General features: G+C 45.4%; 1 protein-coding gene across 1 annotated transcript in view; it reads right to left on the bottom strand.

Annotated features, from left to right (window-relative positions):
* Positions 1-381: 381 nt before the first annotated feature.
* SOBP (sine oculis binding protein homolog) overlaps positions 382-23,255 on the bottom strand; it is a 118,197-nt gene continuing 95,323 nt past the window's right edge. The window contains exons 6-7 of the mRNA XM_082480322.1: positions 15,015-16,969; positions 382-393 (exon numbers count right to left, since the gene is read on the bottom strand). Of these exons, the coding sequence (XP_082336448.1) occupies positions 15,017-16,969 (1,953 nt within the window). The 3' untranslated portion in view covers positions 382-393; positions 15,015-15,016. The remainder of the gene's footprint in view (positions 394-15,014; positions 16,970-23,255) is intronic.

A 23,255-nucleotide genomic window follows, 5' to 3' on the forward strand; every position in this document is an offset into this window, starting at 1 on the left:
AAAAAAAATCCATGTCATTGTCCAGTCTCAAATATCTGAACTTTGAAGTCAAAGAGGGAAAAGTACCTATGTTGGTCCGTGTGGTTTTTGAAACCAGGGTGAAAAATCCCCCCCAGCAAGAAACCAAGAGGAAAAAGTGTTCCTTGGAGGAGAAGAGGGGTGGTCGCAGGAATGCTGAGCACACTGTGTGGGTCCATGATGTGCTGTCTTCTGGGTCAAAGGCACCCGTGGGACCGAGGTTTCCTCAGAGGGGCTTCGTGACAGGAAGCTGCTTTCTTTGCTGGACTTTCAGCCAGAGCGGGTGGTGAGCGGACCAGCTGGTGTCATTCGGTGGAGTGACGTGGTTTGCTCTGCTCCCTTTCTCCATGCAAGGTACCCTGTTGGCGAGCGTTCCTGCAAAGCAGACAAGAAAAGGTGGTCAGGGCGAGCGGTGGGAGACTCATCGCAGGCAGGCTGGGCACGGCCTGAGCTCACATCCCACGCAGCCTCACGCTGGGTGGGTGGCCGGGCTAAGACACGAGCCCACCGCTTCGGCCTCAGCTGCCCCTCGTGCCGCAAGTGCCGTCGGTACGTGCAGCCTCCGAGGTTGCTGGAAAGGACGACGGAGGAATTCCTGTGATAAAAAGCTGGAAACCGATATAATAATAGTTCATTCTCTGGGTTTCATAGAGCGCCTTTCATCCTACAAGAGCATGGGTGAATAATGATACTTTGCAATTATACAGTACCCTTCACCCCTTGATCTCAGTGTGCTTTACAGAGCTGGGATGTACCGCTCTCTGCACAGCACAGGTGGGAAAGTGGTGTCAAGAGAAGGAGAGGCATTTGGACCAGGATCCCCCAGCACCTGGGATAGGGACAGGATGAGGAATATCGCATGTGCCAGGGCTCCCCAGAGACACCTCACTGCCTGGGCTAGTGTGAGGCTCCACAGAGCTGATTGGTCATGGAGAAAGTGGAATGGTACCTGGAGACAGCTCCACTCTCACGTAAATACATATCTCCCACTAACAGAGCTAATTCTCTATGTACTATACATGTTATTCATGCAAACTGAAGATGCCATTCTTGGCCTTTCCCCAAATCTGTAGTCATACAAAGGAGAGATGTATGCTCAACACAGCAAAACCGAGCTGTGATGAGGGAGGTTGGGCTGGAGTTCCCCACAACCTCCTCGGTCCTCTCTTGGGATGGTCTGCAACCAACCTTCTCCCACTTGCACCACCACAACAGCGGCTGCAGCATCGTGGGGTCACAACCAGCAGAGCATGGTGACTGACAGGGCCTAGCATGACAAACAGAATTCAATTAAAGGTATTTTAAGACCCAAAGCGAACTAGGAATTACTCCCACTGAGGTAAACTGCTACTAACATCTGATATTTTCAGCATTGAACACATACATTTCCATGGACCACATGTGAGAGGAGAACAAAACCCTCCAGATCCTGCTAGAGCAGTTCACAGAATTAGGCAAATAATTTATTTTTCCAGTTGTTCCCTTCTTCTATCCCAGTCCTCATTTCTAGGTCCATTTTTCTCCTGTTATCTGACCACATGTACTGACTGCTTTTCTTTTTTTTTTGTTTTCTCATTTTTTAGGACACAAAAGGGATGCATCCCACAGGACTTATTCAGATAACCCCCTTCTGAAGCCCACTAGTGCTTTGACTGGGTGAACAATACTGAAGCAAACACAGCTTTATTGATTTGAGGCCTTCAGAAAGGTGTGTGATAGCTCCTCTAAAATAAGGAGAGCTTTGCCAGAGGTGAAGGCCAAGGTCACCAAAATCTTTGGAATCACGTTTTTGAAAACCCAAATCACCTTCTCATCAATCTAATGCAACTAACAACAGCGCAGTGGTTACAAGCTCCTGTCGCCTTAGTTTATGTAGGAGCTACTGGGTGATACACTATGGCCTCATGTGCTTCTGCTTCCCTTGTCAGTTGACCATGTAGACTGCCTAGCAGAAACTGTCGTCTCTGTCTACACAGAGTGCTTTGGACTCTGTCTCCTTGGGTGGGATTTGCTGTCCCCTAAAGATTCGGACTGAAACTCTGAAGTACTTATCAGCCTTAATTTTGGTGCTGGGTCACATTTTCCTTCTCCGTCTGCTCCACGATCTCCCCTTCACACTTGCTTCTCTGTGATCACTCTCGTCACTGTGCTCATATCCCTCCGCTAAACCTCCGCCCTTCTCAAAGCAGAGACTGGAAGACACACTGAATATGTGGACCAGCATGAACTCCCAGAGCACGGAGACCATTATATCTAGGTTAAGGAGTAACGTTTGGGCTTTAGGGCAACGTGCCCAGGAGAATGAGCTGCTTTGTGTGCACAGAGAGCTGTGGACAAGAACTAGACTGAGAACTGGGATGTATCCACCTACTAAGTACTCCCCATAAAGTACAAGACTGCTTTCTGTCACTTTTTGGCTTGAAATCTTGTTCTGAGATTAACTAAAAAGGGAAGCAGAGAAAATAAAATCTGTAACGTCTGTATGAAACCTTACTCTGCACTTCAGGTATTTTGCCTGCTCTTCTCTTTCCATACATCAACAGAAATAAATTTCCATCCCTCACTTATCAGTCTTAAATGGCACGGCGTAGGCATAGCACAGACTGATAAGTGGTTTGGAAGGGAGGGCATAAAGAAGTTCACTAGCTCTCGATGCTTTCTGCCTGGAGCAGTCGGCTAGCTTTGTAATTCCTGTCTATTTTCCCCTACTGCAGATAGACTCAGTGTAACAGACTTCCCTGTCGATTGGCTCACATGGCAGTCATTGCATTTGATGAATGCATCTTTGTAGCGATCAAGTGACAGAATAAAAATCCGTATCAGGCATAGCATGCAAAGTTTTATGAAGAAATGAGAACACACTAGTCATCACCACTTCACAGTTAGATGTTATACACCTCGTGCCAACACCAGCGTGGCATGACCAGCACAACAAAGTCAGCTATTTATATCTCCCCAAAAAACCCAAATTACTTTTTAGCAGAGCAACATATGTTCTTCACCCCAGCTGAACTTGCCCTCAACACACATCAAATTTTGCTGATCAGAGACAAAAATTGCATCAGCCACAAAAGAAGACTTTTCATAAACATAAACCCATGGACTTGAGCTTATGTGAGTTGCACTGAGGTGAGCACACTCCCTTTTGCCTGCTTTCCAAAGCCAAGCATGGCTGGGCTGATCCCAGGATGGAAGACCACTTAGAAGCCAGAGGCGGGTGCAGTTCCAACCCCAGGAGGCAGCATGGAAAAGATGACGGAAAAAGAACAAGTAGGAGGGCTCATTTCTGCCAATGGAGGGGGGAAAAAGGAGAATAACTCAACTGGATGATGACCCAGCTCAAGCAGGTAACTCGGAGGTCTACCTATGTGGGCTCAGATAGTGATGCACTGCTCCTCTGAACAGTAGATGACAGCCGCACTGATGCCCTCTGTATTAGTCATAATCTGAGCGACGGGCAGCTACGAAACAGGCTGCACCAATGCAGAGTTTCCTCTTTGGTTTATGCCTCGACACGTGAGGATTTAAATCCTTTCTCAGAACAACAGAGAGTTACAGCTTGGCAGGACAGTTTGGCAGCTATGGCGAAGCCTCCCCAGCAAGCTTTCCTCCTCCCGTTCTGCAGCTACCCAGCTCTTTCCAGGTGCTTCTGCTGACCTACAGCCCTTTGTCCTGCACAGCCCCTGGGACTGGTGCAGTGGGAAGCTTGGATCCACTTGGAAAAGCCAATCGCTAGAAATGCTCCTCACTCCACTCCCCCTCCATGCCTCGGTACCGAGGAGCTGCGTAGCTCAGCTGTGGGGGCGATTCCTTCTCTTGGTCCCCCATACTGAAGCGCCGATCCCTGGGCGGCTGCTCCCAGCAATACCCCATGAGCCGAGTGTTGCCACGCTGGTGACACGCTCCTGCTGGCAGTGACAGCCGCCAGAAATAGCTGCTTCTACCCAGTTCCCTCCCCAGTCATGTACTACCTCCTCAGAGGGGCCATGTCATTGACATGGCTTTGGACACACGCGTGCATGCAAACACACACAGTTTTTTCCATGGTTGCTTCCCACTCATTCTGTGCTCCATTGAACATTTCTGTCTCCAGATTCACATCTTATTGTTCAGAAAGAAATTAGAGACTGGGTGGGGAGGGCTGAGGCAACCGTTGATGTGGGCCGGCATGGCAGAGTTTCCATCATTTAGCACAGCACTTAATTCATCCGGACAATGAATGCTGATGTGCTAAAAGAGGCCTAGTTCATCTGGGACATGCATGGCCCTAGAGTAAAGGCACTGCAATTATTTTCTCAGGGAAACTGTTCTGAAGATAAACCACAAGAGTGCAGCTAAAGTCAGCATGGGAACAAACTCAGCCCTGGAAACACTCTGGAATCATCTGTTACTTGTAATAGTTCTCTATTTTTTTATTTATTTTTTTTAGCAATTCTTAAAGTAGTTAAAGCTTCTTCATTAAAACCTTCCCCTTTGAATACTTGATGATTAATCTTTCCATGAGCTAACTGAAGGGATGCCACATTGCAAGAGTTGGGGAGACCTTTAGCACGAATGGGATAACAAGCAGGGTCCTTAAGCACCGACCTTTGGCTTTGAAGGTGGTGTTTTCCTTCTGCTCTGGTCTTGTAAGCTATGGATCCTTCTCAAATTTGGGTCAGATACGCAACTCAGGCTATACCGCCTACTGAAACGTGAGCTGTAATCTGAGCAGACATTGTGACTTCAAGGAATGCACTGGGGAAGAGGCTTGGGAATTGCCCTCCTTTTATGCTTAGGCAGAAGAAGTGGTAGGAACAGCTTAGTCATTCCCAATTCTGTGACTGAATTGTTGCACGGATGCACCAGAGGCCGCAATTGCAATTGCATCCAGTCCTCTGTAGTCAGGGACAGACCTTGAGGGAGAAACATGAACTGGAAAGCAGAAGGTCTGTTGGGTGCTGACTCCTGCTTCCCTGCATCTATTCCTAGAAAAGCCTTTTGGGAAATTTCCCCAGTTTACATCTACGTTCGGCCCCTTGCCGGTACATTTAATACTGTTTCTCACTAAACTCATTCAATGTATGTTAAATTGAACCCTGAAACTAGCTAGTGAAGTTAGGAACAGGGATGTATTTCCCCATGCTCTTGTTATGTAGCAAGAAAACAGTGGAAATACAGGTCCAGACTCTCCTTCATGCTCCCACACAGCCCAAGGAAAAATCACCTCTTAAAAAGAAGGAGCAAAGGAATCATCACTGTGGAAGAGAACCTGAGAGTCACGAAGATGATGTGAGGTCTGTGGTCCTGGATTTTCCAGGCAGCCAGTTCACTGAAGAGAAATGAGACAGAAATTAAGCCCTCTCTACCTCTTTCAAAATTGGTGAAAATTGTTCAAAACCCAGCTATCTAGCAGCAGAGTCTGCTCTTTGTTCCAGCATCCAGGCTCCACAGTAAGGATACAGCATAAGGCAAAGGGAAAAGTAGTTTCTTCCTTCCATTATACATCTCCATAAAGACAGTGCTTCCCCCAAAACAGGAGTACCGTCTTGGCCTGGGTAAACATGCAGCTCTTCTTTACAGCTAGTGGGAATAGGATTTCCTAAATTCATCAGAGAGCAGCCACATCCTCGGGGAGAATGGCCTGGGCTGCTGTCAATGCTCCCCTGTACCACAAAGCAGCAACACAACTTCACCATGCAACTTGCTCTGCACAGACCCAGGGGATACGGCACCTTCTCTCCCCTTCAGGTTTGGATTCTCCTGGGCAAAACAGCTGCCACCAGGAACTCACGCCACAGCATTTTACATTTTCATTTCCTCATGTTCCCATCACTCTCAAGCTTTTTGTGAAAGCAGCTCCCCACTGAAATAGCACTGCTTTCTCCTTTCCTCTCCTTGTGGTAGAGGCAGGGGCTCATGAACTTTGACCCAGTGGGACCAATGTCCTCGTACTCCTACCCATGCCCAGAGGTGCTCCAGAGCAGGCACTGCATTAAGTGCTCTGAACCAAATCTGGGAAGAGCCTCTGTCCACCAGTCATGGAGGGAGGCAGAGGAGATCAGCCTTGGTAGCCTAAGATGAACATTTGGGCTTGGTTCCCCAGATTTCAGCATCGGTGCTGCTGTCAGGTTTCTCTAGTGTTGTCATCCTTCCTTCCTCACCTATACTATCTTCTACTTTTCAGAGAAGTTTCTCATGGTTTAACCTTTTCTAGAACAATTGCTCAGCAAGTTTATGAAACTCTCCTTCACTTTCAATCTGAACTAAAGACAAAACCAATGTCAAGCAGGTCCTCCTGCCAAGCCCCATGGCACCATCTTTCTCCAGGTTTTCTCTGACAGAGGGTCTCTGGTTTATATTTTGGGGCATTTCAAGGTATGCATGCAAGTCACGCAAAGAGGAAAATGCCACCATAGAGCCTGCCTGGGCCAGATCCTGCTTTACAGTGGGATCTGCAAAGGCAGACCATTGCCCTCCAGTTAGGGCAGCACCATTATATTTGGCAGACCTGTAAACAATTTGCTTTGCCTTACCAACGCTTCATGTGCAGATGTCCCAAAAGATACGATTTTCCTTTTAAAAGAAACAGCCATATTTCCAACTAATTCTCCCATTCTGTGCTGGGTTAAAGCTGAAACTTTGCAAGGATTGTTTTGCAAAAAAAACCAAAAAACCCAAACACAACAACAAACAGAAAAACAAAACATAAAAACTAAAACAGAAGGAAAACCAAATCCAGACAGTTTCTACTCTCTTTTCCTGAAACCAGGCAACCACTGTGATGTGATAACCCTTCTTTAAGCCTCCGATTTTGTCTGAATCAGAATAGAAACTTTAACTTGAATTTCACCAGCCTTCTGTGGGCCCAAACCACATTCTGAGGCACTTCTCAATTTTCTTATCCAAGCTGATCTCTCTGGTAAAACCAGCTAAATAGCCAGAAAAAGGCAGATTAAGCGTGAATAGCAGTGTGGAGGAGGACGAATGGTGAGGATGGGGGTCTTGGTGAGCAACAGCCTGTACTTCCCTGTGACAGTCTTTCTCCTCACCTGGGTTACACCTAGGTCTGGCTTTTTCACTGGAAATGCTGTTGTGGGCCACAAAATTATAACAATAACAGCAATAATAATAACCATAATAATAATTTTTTGCAGAAGCAACATTGAATCTTTTTAGTGAAAAGTTTCAGCATCCCGTATCTGTATCAGGAGGCAATCAACATTTTCCCATTTTCCCACAAACAACCCCTCTATCCGCAACCATCCACAGCTGCATGCCTGGCACTGTCTCCGTTGGGTTTCTTCCTGTTTTTCATAACCCCTCCTGGTTTGTTTCAGCCTAAGCAAGAGCAGATGCAGACTCCTCCAAAGGCTACAGGGCATGCTCAGGTGGCCAAAATGTCAGGTAGATTATACTGAGGGGGAAGGAAGAGGAAAAACCACCCAGGCAACATAAGGAGCAAGAGTGTGAGAGACTTGGCATAGACCCTGGTGCAGTACCAGGCACCTTAGGGCATCTCCCTTATCCCCAGCACTGTTGGCCATGGAGTGACCTGCATTGGACCCAACCATTGTTTTAGATTTTCTCTAATTCCCACCTCCCCTACCCACCCCAAGACAACAGGAATAATATTTTTACCACCAAGATAACCGGTTCAGCAATAATCGGTAAACTGCCTCAAATAAAACAGAACTGGCATTTTAATTGTACTTTGAAAGGCAGGGTCAGAATTCAAATTTTCAGTGACCTCATCATACATCTTTTATTTTACACTAGTGTTCAAGTATCTATCAACTGGAGAATTCCTGTGGGAAAGGGGGTTTTCCCCTCCTTTTGGATAAGTGGCAGCACAATTGGTTCATGAAAGCTTATAAATATTTGGAGCATAAGCAGGCAACACCAAGTTTTACATTTAACCATGTGGGCTCCAAATAAATAGCTGAAAATTGCTCTAACCATAGGTTTCAATATCAATCGGCCAATGATGGGATGCAGATCTTTCCAGAAAGGTTGAAACTCAGTAGTTATTTCACTCTGCACTACCCAATCTCTAAACCCCCTATTTTTTAATTGTTTTGTTTTTTTTTTTTAAACGTATGCTTCCATAGAAGATGATTACATTACACAGCCTGAAAGTCCGAAACCAGGACTGGAAGATGGAGTGCAGCAGAGAGTGGGGGCGTCCTCTCGACAAACGCAGTTCAGCCTGTTTGCCTCTAGATAATTTGTTATTGTAGGTTGGCTCAAATTTAAGACAGTAATGTTTCAGAAACACTTGGAAAAGCAAGCCAGCTGCAGGGAGGATATCGTTACAAATTGAGACACATGTTGTACAGGAATACCATTCTTTTCAAATACCAAAATCGTGTCTGGGGAAGTAAAGCCATGCAAATGAGTCAGAGGCAGGACCTCAGTCTGTAATGTGCCGAGGGCCTTCAACTTGCATTAGAGGCACCGAGCGCTGAGTGCGCACAGTACTGGACAGGATCAAGCCCAGATATTTAATTAGCTCTAATTTTCATGGTAGAAGCAAATAGTTGAGGGTTCTGCAAAATGTCAGAGGTTACTTCGATTCACAGCTCTCACGAGATGATCACACATGCTTCCAAATACAAACTCTGGTCCCAGGAGTGAAATGTAGCTCATTATCAAAATAGTGTAAATAAGGTAATGATTAGTAGGCCTCAGCCGTGAGGCCTGGACTGATGGAGGCACCCAGGAATGTGCTTAACTTGCCTGTTTTGCACTATGGGACCTAAAAATAAACAGGGACACTCAGCAGGTAATCTAGAAATAAAAAGTGCTTCAGAAAGGCTTGCTTGTCACAGTCTGGTTTCTTCCTGATTTCTTGCTCAAAGAGCTTTGCTTCTGCTTTGCTTGAATCTCCCACTGCTTTTTGAACAAGAATTTCATTTTCTCTTAAAATCTACTGCTCACTGCTTGATGATATCCAACTTTTTTGCAACCACAGTCCTCAAAACTGTTTTGCTCCTTTCTGACCCACTTTCAGGTATTGCTTATAACACTGAGAAATACTTTATAAGCTCCACGCAGTCATTCAGAGCTCACCGCTCTGCACTGAAGTTGGCCATGGTTGTTTCAGGGTCAAGCTTCACAAAAGCTATTAGGTGCTTAGCTCCTTATCAGATTTCAGCTGCAATCAGACACATACTGTCCAGGATCTCAGTCTCTGAATGTAAAGGCAATCATTGTCTCAGATGATGTTTTTACAAGGGTGCCTGTCTGTTTCACTATCGTCTTTGTTGTTAGGGACTCTGTATTTAATCATGAGTTGTGTTTTTTTGCCCATAAACTTTCCCTACGCCACTGACTGTGGTAGCTCAACAGCACAAAACCAGACTGATGTAGAGCTAGTCTCTCCCTATGCCTGTTTTACACTTAACACTTTTGAATGCAGCCAAATCTGCTTTGCACCAACTTAATAAATGAGGAGCATTAGGCCTTATATGTATGTAAGTGCCTGGTCAATCTTTAAAGCCTGGCAAAGAATAATGAGTAACTCGTCATTTCAATATGAATGTGGGTTGTACCAGCTTAGGGAATGGCAGGGATTAGATGCTTTTTCAGTTCAAATAATTCTCATTTCACAAGACAATTAAAAGTAATACGGGCAAGTAAGCACCGAACTGATCTCTGAAGTCAGTGGTCCCAAGTCCTGGGAGCTGTCAGGTAGGCTACAGCCTCCAGGAGCTGTAGGCTCTGGAGATTTCTGTGGGTCTGTCAATCGAACTATGGTATTTTTTGCTGGCTGAAGTTCTGGCCGTGTGTTTTGTTTGCCAACAGTCCTAGAAGCTCACTACCTTTGCAAATCAGAGCAGGTATAGTTATTTTCTAAACTGGGTTAAAGAATCAGATTTTGTATTCGAAACATGTGCCCTAGGAGGTTTTATAGAAAAGCAGGAGGAACCCATCAGATTTCAGCACTTGTTCCTTTGATTCAAAGAGTGTGTGGTGATCTACAGCAGCGTACCACGAGCCTGCTATTTACTGCCACTGAGACGGAAGTTAGCGCTCCCACACCCCGGCAGCAAGATGTGGGAGCTGGAAGCTACTCTGGAAGTATGTCATTTTATACTTCACCACTTTGAGAATATTTTTTTTTTCTTTTCTTTTTTTTTTTTTTTTTTCCCCGGGAAATCCTTTTTCTGATTTAATATATCTGAGAAGCTACACAGGCAATTTTGAAACGTAAGATCACACTGCTAGAGCCAGGCAGCTCTCAAGGGCAAAGCTTCAGTTCCAAGCAAATGTGTTTAAGACTTTGTGGTGTTAACAGTCTCTCCTCTCCCCCTTTGGATAAATGGAAAATTTCTGTAGGCTCATAAGAAGCCAAGTGAAGGAAAACTTCTGAACCTGAAGAGTAGGTGTTAAGTGTACGAGTCCAATTACTCTGCCGATTTAAATTAGTTTAGCACAAGTGGTACTATATCCAGTTAAAATTAGCTAAGGCTCTGGCCCATAGTACTGTGTCAATGAAGATGATTAGCATAAAAATGTGTTTAAATCTATAAAACTTCTTTTCAAGTATACCTTTAAGGTCAAATTCTATCCTGATCAGAACAAGAAGGGCAGGGTAAGATGCCGGTAGATAGATGCTACAGTGACAGGGGAGCGATAAAAACTCTTAAGGCAGAAAGAGAGGTTAATAGCTATGCCCCTTGCCTCAGGAATCCTGACCAGAGCCGGAAATCTTGTGCTGGACCATTATGGGCAGGGGAGCTCACAGTGGGATACATATTACTTCTGCTCTGAACTGGACCGTTGTGCATGTTGTATATTTTTACGACTACAATGTATGGACTAGACAGCTGGGGGTTTGGGCCTATAACTCAGCAGATGCTGACCCCAGGACATACGGGTTGGCTCTGTAGGTGGTCATACTCCTACTATTTCCATTACTTCTGTGAGAAATTCTGCTGACACAAGCAGAAAAACTCCCTTCTGCCCCCAACATAGGATTAGTCAACATATACAGACACACACACACACAGAGAAGCTAGTTGTGAGTTTAGCATGTGCCACTTAATTTTATAATTTAGTTTACCATAACTATCATGTTAAATCCAAGCAGACCTTAGTGTTACCATTTATTTGCTTTAGGAAACCTTGACACCAAAACTGGAGGGTTAAAACTGATCCCGCCTGGACGTAAAGCATGTAGGCAGGCAATACTAACACACTAATTTTAGAAACTCATGTTGCTCAAACTTGAAAAAATAACACTCAACAGAATATTCTTCCTAGCTTCACTCCTTTATCATAGTAGGACTTTGGCACCGAGACATCTTTTGCTGGTTCTTCGAATTGCATCAAGCTAGAACAGCTTGACAGTCCACATCCTGATGCAGAGACTAAACTTTAACATCAAGGATTATGTTGCTGATTAGCACTTCCAATAATCAAGTAATTGGTACATTAAATAATCCAGAGTTTGGCGACTTGCCTGAAAAGGTCACGCTTGCATTGATTCCTTTTTAGAGAGTCCATGTTGCTATTGCACGAATTCAATCTGTCTGTCCAGAACTCTAGCGTAAAAATATTTGGACGATTTCCTTCCTTTCATACAATTTGATGGGAAATAAAACCCAGGAAAAGTTGCACATTAGGGCAATGTGTTTAGATTTTCCAATTAAGATAGGTGGGGAGAAAGAGAGAAAAAGACAATTCTCTGGACTTTTTCTTCTCTGGGATTAATGTGGCCAGTGCAATCAATACAAACCTCCAAGGGCCCAAGTCTACACAATTATCAGTGCAGCTCCTACCCTCTTTGTATTTTAGTAGAATTTCTATGAGGTTGGGAGTCCTCTCCTGAGGAATCCTTCCCACAGCCAGACTGCCAAAGGAGAGGGGCTTTACCTCCACCCTTTCCCAAGCCCGGGCAGGAGGAACTCATGGGCATGACAAAGGTCAGGGCTGCAGCACAAGGGGCTGCACCGATGCTCTGCTCCCCCTGCTCGTCCCGTCTGTACAGACACGGGCAGGCTCTGAGCCCTGTGCAGCCTTCACAGACAGGCTACTGGGAGGCCAGAAATCCAAGCAGCCCCCCTGCTCCCCTGGACTGGCTATTACCAGCACCGGTGAAAGGAGGGCTCTGCATGAAACCAAAGAGTCCTCACCTCAAATCAGTCATCAGAGCTGCACAAACCACTTGTGTGTGCCTTGAGAGGCTCAAAACCCACCCACATTTCACTGAGGTACCCACTGGAATGAGATGGTTATCACGCTGTTTATTTCTGCAGAGTATTTTGGGTATCCTCTTTCCCTTGAAGCACACAAGGATCCTGGTGTCATATCTCTTCTGCATAGAGGCTCCTTCTTTTTTTTTTTTTTTTGTGGAGGAAGGAGTGGATGAACACAGACGGACTAATAACCATCACCATGCCACGCTATGCTATTGCATAAGCCCCAGAGGCACGGCAGACACCTAGGGTGGGCTTTTTAACTTTCAGTCTCTATGGGGACATCTATGTCTGTGCCAGTCACCCTAAGTTCCTTTCACAGCCAGGAGGAATAGGCACTCCTAGGGCACAATTCAACCGAGCTGTCTTAGTTGTCGACTTCAGGATGAGCTCAGCTGTCTCTTTGAAGTGCCTGCTTCTCTAGGTTGATTTTAAAGAGAGTTTAGGTAATTAGCTCAGCTGTGTCTTCATTCCAGATATCTATATTGGGTCAGATTAATCTTGCCTGGCAACCTGAAAACCTTCCTGTAAGATAACCCTTGCACTGAGACAAAGGAATGTATAAAACTTTTGGTGAATGGGTTATTCCTGAGGATAACCACGGTGACAGTTATTGACATTCCGAGAATACAAAGCGCTGAGGACAATAACTGATTGATAAAGCATCCTTCTTGTCTTTTCAATGCAGCTTGTTCACTTTGCCCACTTTCTCTGTCAAATACTATTCATGAAGCGATGTCATGTGTAATTGTGTCAACAGGCAAAAATATGTAATTCAGTGAAGCCAGAACTCTCTCTGAGTTTTAAGGCTTTGGCTCTGGACAATGCTAAACCCTTTTTAGGATCGTGACCATGGAAATGTGGCACTACTGCAGCCTGGATGGTCTGGGCAAGCCTAAATAGATGCTAAGAACCAGCCTGTGTTTGGCTACAGTGTCAGCACACAAATATGCAAGTCTCTTCGCACCGGCTTGAAACAAACCACAGCGATGGGGAGACTGAGCAAGGTGGGAAAGGATGGGTTAACCACGGCTCTCCTAGAATTAAATAAAGGGATACAGTCAAATAGTGGCTTTCTCACTAGATCAAATCACAATCCCTAGGTAAAAGCATGTGTACATTTATGAAGAGACAATCTTTCAAGCTCCAAAGGTGGCACACTGGGGTTTGCAATAAAGATCTCACTGCTGAGAGGGACATACAATCCATCCATACCTTAGGGGTGGGCAGGGGGATCCCCACTAGCCTGGCCTAGGAGTGTGTAAAGAGTTTAAAAATTCACTTGACTTCTGAGTTATTGTATCTGTTGGTTATTAGTCCAAGAAAGTTATAGTTGTCCTCTGTTCTCAGAAATGTATCTTTTAAATGTGCCAGCACATGCCGAAAGCAAAGAATAATGGTTCTGTTCCACCGAAGAAAGTAAATAAATACTGTTTGTGATCAAGGGAAGCAACATTGCCAGCACTGCAGCCAACACAGGGAACGCAGCGTTAACAAATAAAAAGGGAGTTCTGACTATATACTGCGGTATCTTTGATGGTGCAATTAGCCTGCGCTGATGAAGCGGGGAGATGTTGCAATGGCCCAGATTCCACAGCCTGCGCTGCTATCTGTGGTTGTGGGTGCCAAGCCCTTCAAGGCAATATTCGTATTGCACCGCTGCAGTCACTATTTGTGCTACCAGGGACAGGGATTTACTGGAGGCTACAGAATATTCCATGGATTGTAATGAAATCTGGCATGTCATCAAGCCACATCCGGCAAACCGTCAGTATTTTACTGCTGAACAGATTTCTTGCAACACCCACCATTTTCCCTTTTCCCAAAAGAAGCTCTCCACGCTTGTGAATCTAAACAAATGCAATTACATTTGTTTCTTGCTCACAGGTTTGAAGCAACAGACATACATTAAACTAACAGTTTTACAAAGGCACTGTTTTATCAGAGGGACTCAGTAGGCTGAATGAAGGGCTGGGGGGTTTCTGCTCCTTTCTGGAGCATTATCCTCGGACAAGCCATGGTTGTTGCTGGACATACCCATATCTCTGCCTTGCTTTGCAGCCCTGCCAGGAACCACGCACATATAACTGCGGGGCTGGGGGAAACCTCAACTGCTTTTCTAAGGTGGGAGACTTGCACCAAAGGCAGAGAGTAAGAGAGTAAAGCCCCATGGCACAGGTCTTGCTGAGATAAGCTACAGCAGGCAGGTTCCAAACAGCAGGCAGTGCCTAAGCACTGACACCTGAGGAAGGGAAGGAAGCTCAGGGAGAGGGGGTTCACTCCCTGGAGAACAGCCTGGCTAGAAACCGGGGTGCGGTCTGGAGACACACCAAAGTAAGATGGTTGGAGATGACCATGTGTTAAGTCAATTGATCTGAGCTAGCGGGAAGCAGATGGGTCATCCTGCTCTATGCTATGCTGTAGGGCAATTTCAATCATCATCATGAAGGCTCGAGTTGCTGAGTAACTCAGCCGGAATAAGTAAGCAGATTAATGGCCCAGACCTAAACCATGTCCTAGGCGGAAAACCACTGACTTTGACATACACAACACAATAATTTCACAGCCAGCACCACCACGAAATGTTCTGTGAGCAAAAGTGTAATGAGGCTGCTGATGGATGGAGTACTGACAAGTACAAATGCAATACAACACAAAGAACAATATTAAAACATAAATACCAACAGTTTTCTGAAAGTGCTGATAAATCAGGACCTGTATCTTGTTTCACAAAGGCCACATCCACACGAGTGTGACCTCATACCTGAAAATACTCATTCTACTCACACAGAAGGCAGTAGCGGTTACACAAACCTTTACTTATTCTGATTTCGAATTCGGAGACACCTCCTTTTCAATGGTGGCTCCAGATCCTCTGGCCCTGTGCTGAGTATTGGCGTTGAGATAATGCACGGCGCGATAGCAGTCTTTTCTGCTGGTTTTGGCACAGGCTGGATCACACAACCTGTCTTGGGCAGCATCCGCAAAGCATACGCATGGTCCTCATCTGCTGGATTGTTAAGGTTCGGGTCCTGTTTGTCTCCCCCAGCAAGGGGCTCTTCCCCAGTCTTCTTGCCAGTGTCTCCCTCAAGGTGGCAGTTTGATGCGCAGTTGTTCTCCTTAACGGACTCCAGCTCGCTCACTGCCAGCTCCTCTGGAGGCTGGGGCTTTTTCGGCTCCTGTGGTGGCTCCGGGTTCTTGGAACCCTCCGTGCTCTTCGTGCCATTCACAATGACATTGCACACTGCTGCACCAGCTTCCAGTCCCGGCGTGCCGGAGGCCAAGGATACGGGACAGCAGTGAGCTCCGTCACTGCACGGTAACGTTTTTGAGTCAACTGGGCTGCAGTTGTCCCTGCAGTCGCTGCAGTTCCTTTTGTCTGAGCTACCAAAAGCCAAATTTACAACACTGTTAGGTTCACGTTCAACTTTCACCTGGGCGTGCAAAGCCCTGTGGATAACATTGTGCAGCCTAGACCGGTGGCCTACTGTTAGGTCTATCACACCGTCCTGTGGACCCTGTAGCACACTGGGGAAACCAAATTTACTGTTCACTGGACTACTAGGTCTGACAGTCAAGTCAACAACTTCATTTTTACTGTGCTCCTGAAGCACTTGAGCTTGATTTAGGGACTGGCCTGAGCAGCTCGGGGACGAGTCAGAGGATTTAGACGATCCTTGCTTTGACTCTCGAGGGGATGAAGAGCTATTGGTTGGCTTTGCCCCAGGCGTCTCGCTGGAGGTACTCGGAATGAAGCTTTCGCCGTTGCTGGAGAAGCCATTGGGGGGTTTGGAGTCGTTGATGTGAGGGATGGGGATGGGAATGGGGATGGGGACGGGCAAAGGGACAATGACAGGATATGGCACTAGTAGAGTCGGGGGTGGCACCAGCGGGGCAAGGGATGGCAATCCAAAGTTCATCATCTGTGGCATCGGCATAGGACCATTTGGCATCATGCTGACGGGGGGAAAGGGAAGACTGGGCAAAGGAGCTCCGGGAGGGGGAGGCGGCAACAAGCCTGGAGGATTCCCAGGCATGGTAGGTGTTGTAGGGGGATGGATATGAGGGGAAAGCATCGGCCTGTGCATGGGGCTAGAGGTGGGACCCATATTTCTGGGACCACCTGGTGGGGGACCGATTCCAGGAATCATCGGGTTTGATAGAGGGCTGTTAGGATTTGAGGCATGGTGAGGCGGCCCACGAATAAATGGTGGACGGATTTGCTGCATAATTTGCTGTTCCATGAATATGGGCAGAGGAACTGGCCCACGGTTTGTCATCACCATGGGAGGACTGCGAGGTGGGACACCAATTGGAGGCACAATGCTAGCAGGTGGCTGGACAGAAACTGGTGGAATATTTGGATTCTCACTGATGGGAATAGGTTTGGGAACTGGTGTGGGGATTTTAGTGACAGAGCAGTTGGCAGTGTCAGACGGAGAGGCAGTGGTAGACGCTGATGGTCCAGGACCTTGAATTTGGCCAGCTGCAGACGCTGGGGATGGGGCTTTTCTCCGAGCATCTGCTAGCGGTATATTCCAAGAATCTGGAGTCAGCAGCTGCACCCCAGTGCCTTCTGCTTTATTTTCGACTGGAGGATGTAATGTACTGCACAGTCCAGCTGGAAGATTGGCCTGTGTCTCTTTGTAGAAAATGTCCATTTTGTACTGATTGAGACATTTTGCACTGCAGAACTGAAGCCTTCTTTCCCCGTCCCCAAAATCCAGATACTCTTTTGTGTGTCTTATGTGCTTACACCAGTCACATACCTACAACACAGTAATAAAATCAAATCAGGTAAGAAAAGCAATCCTCTCTTCATTGTGTTATTTCAAAAGTCATTTTTCAGTTGCTTTCTAAATACTCACATTATTTTGCTAGCAGAAAAAAAAATATAGTTATGTTTGTGAAAACTATGCTTTTTTTTTTTCTCCAAAATATTGGTGAATTGAATGCCACTCCTTTTTCTGGCTCACATGATCTCAGTTCTGCCTTATACAGTACATTATATATATCTTAAACCTATACCACAGAGAAGAATCCTCAGCTGGCATAAACTGTTATAACATGTCTATGTAGGTATAGAAAATGTGTATGAGCATGGCTGCGGTTACTCCTCAGTGGTAATCTAAGCACACCTGTACCATCTGAGATGCCATACTACACAAGGAGTATGATAACTGGAAAAGGACTCAGAAAGTTGCTGGAAATGAATGCAAATAATTTCTGCTAAACTGCAGCACACTGTAACATTTAGTATTCTATTAAGAGTATCAAATAGTAAGTTGGAAAGAGTGTGTGGTATTTTAAAATGGCATCATGAAACAAAAAGCATCATTCATCCTTTGCCCTTCATTCCAAGGAGAAACTTGGAAATAGTCAGGACATTTGTGTGAGGTTCGAATAGTCCCAAATCATGACGTTTCGGCAAGCTGGAATTATTTTCTGAGCTGTTTGCCCACTCTTGTGTACGAGTCACTGAGTAAAACTTCTTGGCAAGCAAGGGCCTATTTAGCAACTTTTCAAATACTATGGCAAAAACTTTACGTTGCAGGCTCATTTTTCTTTTGTTTCTCTGCTTTCCATTTAATTCATTTCTGTGTTACTATTGGTGTGGTGAAGGCATAGCCATTTTTTTTAAAAGTAAGGCTGCAGAACTAATTAAGCTGTGAAAGGTTTTCCCAGTTGTAAACCACTAGACACCAAAGTTCAAAAAATAGTCATTCTAGGCTTCAGAATCCATTACTTCAGAGAAATTATTGTGATTTCATTAACACATTAATTTTGCAACACCAACAGCTCTCACAGATGGTGAAGACATGATCTACAATTCAAATATGACTCTTGTTTGCACAAATGCCTTTCCTTCATATGGCATTTTAAACAAGAATTAATATGAGTAATCTTGCCATAGCTATAAACAGATAAACAGATGTCAGATTTTTCAGTGCCTTACTTTTTTGACAGAATTTTACACACACAAACCCCCCATTTTTGTCATTTACATTAGTTCTCAAAATACTCCGTTGACAGAGATTTTTGGTGCTTTCTATCAGTATGTTGAGCCTATGACCATGTCAGAATACATCCTGGTATTGTTTGCTCTGCCTTTTCCAAATAGCCCACATTAGCTTCTTTTGAAATGACTATATCTTTTGTACAAAAAACAAAAAAAAAAAAAAAAGAAAAAGAAGAATATGATTGTGAAAAGACTGCATTAAAAGGATAATTAATTTTAATAACTATTGGCCATATAAACAATTCCAAACAACATATGTCGGGCATCTGATTACCCATCTCATTTAACTCTCAGCTTCCCTTTAATATAAACAGTGGTGACATTTTTGAGTTTTCAGTAATATATCTTTAATATATATATACACACACATATACACACCCACACCCTCTATATGCTATGGCTATTGGCCTGTTTATTTTAACTCTGCGACCTTTTGGTTATCCAGTTGTGTTGCTATTTGATCCCCTCTCCTGCCTCCCCACCCCATTCACACGCTCGCACATACACTCCCCCTCTGTACCACGAAGATTTTATCCCAACATTTAAATCAAACTAAATAATTACTTGAGAAGTAGCAATTATTAAGCCACACTGGGGCACACGGACACAGCGCCACGTGAGATAAAGCAGGGGGGTGCTGGTGCTGCTTGACACGTGTGGCATTAGGACGGGCATATTTCCAGCACGATGCCCCATGCAAGGAAGAAAATTTCCCGGTACGTTGCAAACAGGGCCAGCTCTGCATTGAACACGCACTGACGATGTAGCGCTCTAAAAAAACGTGGACAAAAAGGCTGTCGAACGCACGGCAGAGTCGAGATAAATGCCTCCCGCTGCCATGGCACATGCATCCCCCCAAGGCGTAGGGCGGATGGGAAGCAGGAGTGCAGGGAGGAAGGCAGAGCCCTTCCAAGGGCCCCTGGGTTTTTACCAGGCATCGGCTCTCCCTCTTCTCCCCGCTGGAAGGCTCAGCGGCCATCGCAGACAGCACCGGAGCTGGGCAACCCCTCGCCGCAAACAGTGCAAACAAGCAGCAGTGGGCACTGAACCATCCCGGGTATTTGGCACTGGGTGTGGGTTTTGCCACCCACCTGGCAAGTCAACACAGGATGGTCTGATGGAAACGCCTTATAACTGACCTCCTGAAATTTTCTGACTTGCCACTGTTTTCCAAGCAGACAAAAGGGGAATTTGTGAGTACACCGCAAGTTAATAAGGTACTATTTAACTCAGTAAAGCTGCTGAATTTATCTTAAAGTCATTTTTGATCAAGAGCTCGCTGCCGTAGCCACAGAACGCTACCTTTTTGTGTGTATGGAATCAGGACGCAAACCACTGCGCTCCTTCTGCCACTTGTAGGGTACGCTCTTGCCCCAAGGGCGGTGCAAAGAGGCAGGGGGTCTCCACATGTACCCCAAGAGATGCACAAAGAGGTACCAGGATCTCCCAGCTGGCTCCTGAGGAAGGCTAGGGGAAGGATGAAGCTCACCTTGGCCCATCACCCACCAAAACAGTGTCTGCTTGCAGGGGAAAGATGAGGAGGAGACCAATCCTGGAGATGGCTGCTGTAAGGGATGGGGCCAGACTCCAGACACAGCTGCTGCCCTGATTTAGTCCTGGGATGATGCAGCTAAGATTTGCCCTTCCTTCGGGGCAAAGGAAGCAAACCAGCTTGTAAGACTTCTGCCAAAGAAGCACCTGAGAAATACGAGAGAGTAAACCCAGCCTCCTTATCTTTCTAGGAAGAGCCCCCTCGGTGACTTTAATTAAACTGACTGAAAGAAAAATACAACCCCCTCCAAAAATGTGACACCTTTTCTAATAATTTCTAATAATTTAATTTTATTAGTTACCAGTTGAAAAATTCACTGAAATACTTCAGTTTTTTATTGCTGTATTGATTTGTTTATCTCAAGTGGGCTCCTATGTCACCCCTCGCTAAACAAATATTTTCTCTTCCTCGGTAAAATATTTAGAAATCCTGCTTAGAAATTCTCTACTGATTTCTCCTGTTTTCAATAATTCACTGAGGTACAAGGGACTCTGAAATCTGCCTGCCTCACTCACATATTAATCACAGACCATTCCGTATATTTTATCACTAAAATTAATTAAAGCCACAGAAATTAAAGGCAGCAATTCTGTTCCTCTGAACATCCTGGATGGACGAAATATCTAATAATTATCTCATTGATTTTATGCAACATCTCAAACTGTTGAAGTTAACATCAGTGAGAAATGTCTATCTACTACATCCATGTATTTCACTATTTCCTTCCTTTCTTTCTTTCTTTCTTTCTTTCTATCTATCTACCTACCTACCTACCTACCTACCTACCTACCTACCTATCTATCTACCTAAGCAATCAGTTATGCTGCTTATTTAGATACAAGTATAAAATGTGCATGACATAGTCAAGTAATATGATACCTTACAATACCATACTAAAAGGCAGAAAAACAGTCCCTATGATGAGGAGGAAATTACTGGAGGAGAAAAAATGTCACTTAAGAATTAATGAATCAAGTCTGTCTTAGAGGATTGATCATTTAAGACGAGGTCAATGAATTTATGATACAAATGGCTATATCACTAGAGGTAATAAAATGGAGCAATATCATTCATTTTACATCTAACTAATGACGTGCTCAGAGTAATTACAGACTTCTTCTAAAAGCCTACACTGATTAGTTCAGATGTGATAGGTGAAACATATATATCTTTCCGTTCAATAAAATAACATTTTCTTATCTGTAAAACACACAGCCAATGTCTTATTTTTTTAAGTACTTGCATTCCGTACAGAACATCGTCATTCTTCATAACCAGCTCAAAATCTCTCTGTTCATTTATTCTTCCTGCTTCCCTTTTCCTGCCTCGTCCTTCCCTTCACCGGACAACCAGGAGAAGAGCTAAGCTGTTGCAGAGTCCTTGTTAACGCTGCGCAGTGGATTTGATAGTGCTTACGCACGGGAGTAGCTCCCTGGGTTTCAGCGGGATTAGTTACAAGAGTTAATGCTGCGGGGTCAAGTTGGGAGGGTCTGACCCAGCACCCATGGAAAACAAGGGAGAGACTCCTCTTTAATGCAATCAATCGGCTTTGGGTCTGATGCTTGACGCTGGCCTCCGCTCACCCTGGAGTCGGCGGGAGCCTTGCCCCTGACCTCAACAGGAGCAGAGGCACGGCCAGGGATTTTGGGAGGAACTGTGGTAGAAAATCCCATAGCACAAATTAATAAAGGGAATACACGGGAAGAAAATAGATGCCACAAGGTCGAGTTTAAGACATATCCTAACAAACACAGGTGAAGCAACCATTTTGTACATTTCTACCCAAAAAGAGGTGGGACCGGTAGTGGTGTGACTGAGAAGGAGCGTGACCATTTCCAAGAGAAAGGGTCCGACCTTGCAAGATGCTAACAGACCCCCTCCGCACCTTCAACTCCCTTGGAAAATACTCCTAGGACCGCTCTTGGGCAACCACACTTCAAACCACGAATGCTTGAACACAAACCCGAAATGACAGAAAGATCAGTAATAAGATAACCGCCTATCTCATTCAGCTGTAATGCAACAACCCCCAAGAAGATTAAATTTACCTAACTGGGGCATGTCCAACGCTAAACAACAGAATGAACATTTCCTTCAGTACATTTAATGTATTTATATTTTAGTGGCGGGTTGCCAGTGTGCTACTTATAAGCTCAATGACTTGATATCATTCATCCGCTTTCCTGTGAAACACGCAGCAATCTACACCAGGAGACGACTCAGAAGACACCGCATCAGCAGAAACACTACTCGCACCCGATACGGGAACACCGAGGAAGCCAGGACCGAGGGATCCTGTAACGCTCTAACACAAAGAGGGGAAAAGAGCCATTCCTGTTGGCATCCCTAACTTTATTTTGATAGAAACGTCCAAAGCGGAGTCCAGACGTGGCCACGGGGTTGCCCCGCGGGCACAACACAGGCATCCTGCTGCACTTAAAAGGGCCATGCTTGGGCTTTAGGCACACAGTAATTAATACTTTAATAGGCTGTCAACTGCAGGCACAAAGTTCATCCATTAGTGCAGTCCACCGCTAACCTCTGAAGGATAATCTAGTATCCGACACTACTTCATTAAGAAACACATTTGCTAAAATCTGTCTGTGGAGGTATTTACATAAGCCCAAGAGAAACCAGGAACGAGTAACATGCAAACACAACTGCTGCGGTGAACGTGAGCCTGTGCCTTATACACAGCACTTTGGACTAGTATCAGTATCAAGTTTGCTGATGATACCAAACTGGGTGGGGTGGCTGACACCCCAGAGGGCTGTGCTGCCATCCAGCGTGACCTAGACAGGCTGGAGAGCTGGGCAGAGAAGAACCTAATGAGGTTCAACAAAACCAAGTGCAAGGTCCTGCACCTGGGGAGGAAGAATGCTAGGCACCAGTACAGGTTAGGGGCTGACCTGCTGGGAGATAGCTTGGAGGAGAAGGATCTGGGGGTTGTGGTAGACAGCAAATTATCCATGGCCCAGCAATGTGCCCTTGTCGCCAAAAAGGCCAATGGAATCCTGGGCTGCATAGGGAAGAGTGTGGCCAGGAGGTCAAGGGAGGTCATTCTCCCCCTCTACTCGGCACTGGTGAGGCCACAACTGGAATACTGTGTCCAGTTTTGGGCTCCCCAGTTCAAGAGGGACAGGGAACTGCTGGAGCGAGTCCAGCGAAGGGCAACTAAGATGATTAAGGGCTTGGAGCACCTCCCTTATGAGGAAAGGCTGAGAGAGCTGGGACTCTTTAGCCTGGAGAAGAGAAGGCTGAGGGGAGACCTTATTATGGCATACAAGTATCTAAAGGGTGGGTTGAAGGAGGATGGAGCCAGGCTCTTTTCATTGGTTCCAAGTGACAGGACGAGGGGCAATGGGCACAAGTTAGAACACAGGAAGTTCCGTTCAAATACACGGAAACAGTTCTTTACGGTGAGGGTGACAGAGCACTGAAACAGGCTGCCCAGGGAGGTTGTGGAGTCCCCTTCCCTGGAGAT

The sequence above is a fragment of the Vanellus vanellus genome (genome assembly GCF_965231255.1).
Source record: "Vanellus vanellus genome assembly, chromosome: 3".
Classification (NCBI taxonomy): domain Eukaryota; kingdom Metazoa; phylum Chordata; class Aves; order Charadriiformes; family Charadriidae; genus Vanellus; species Vanellus vanellus.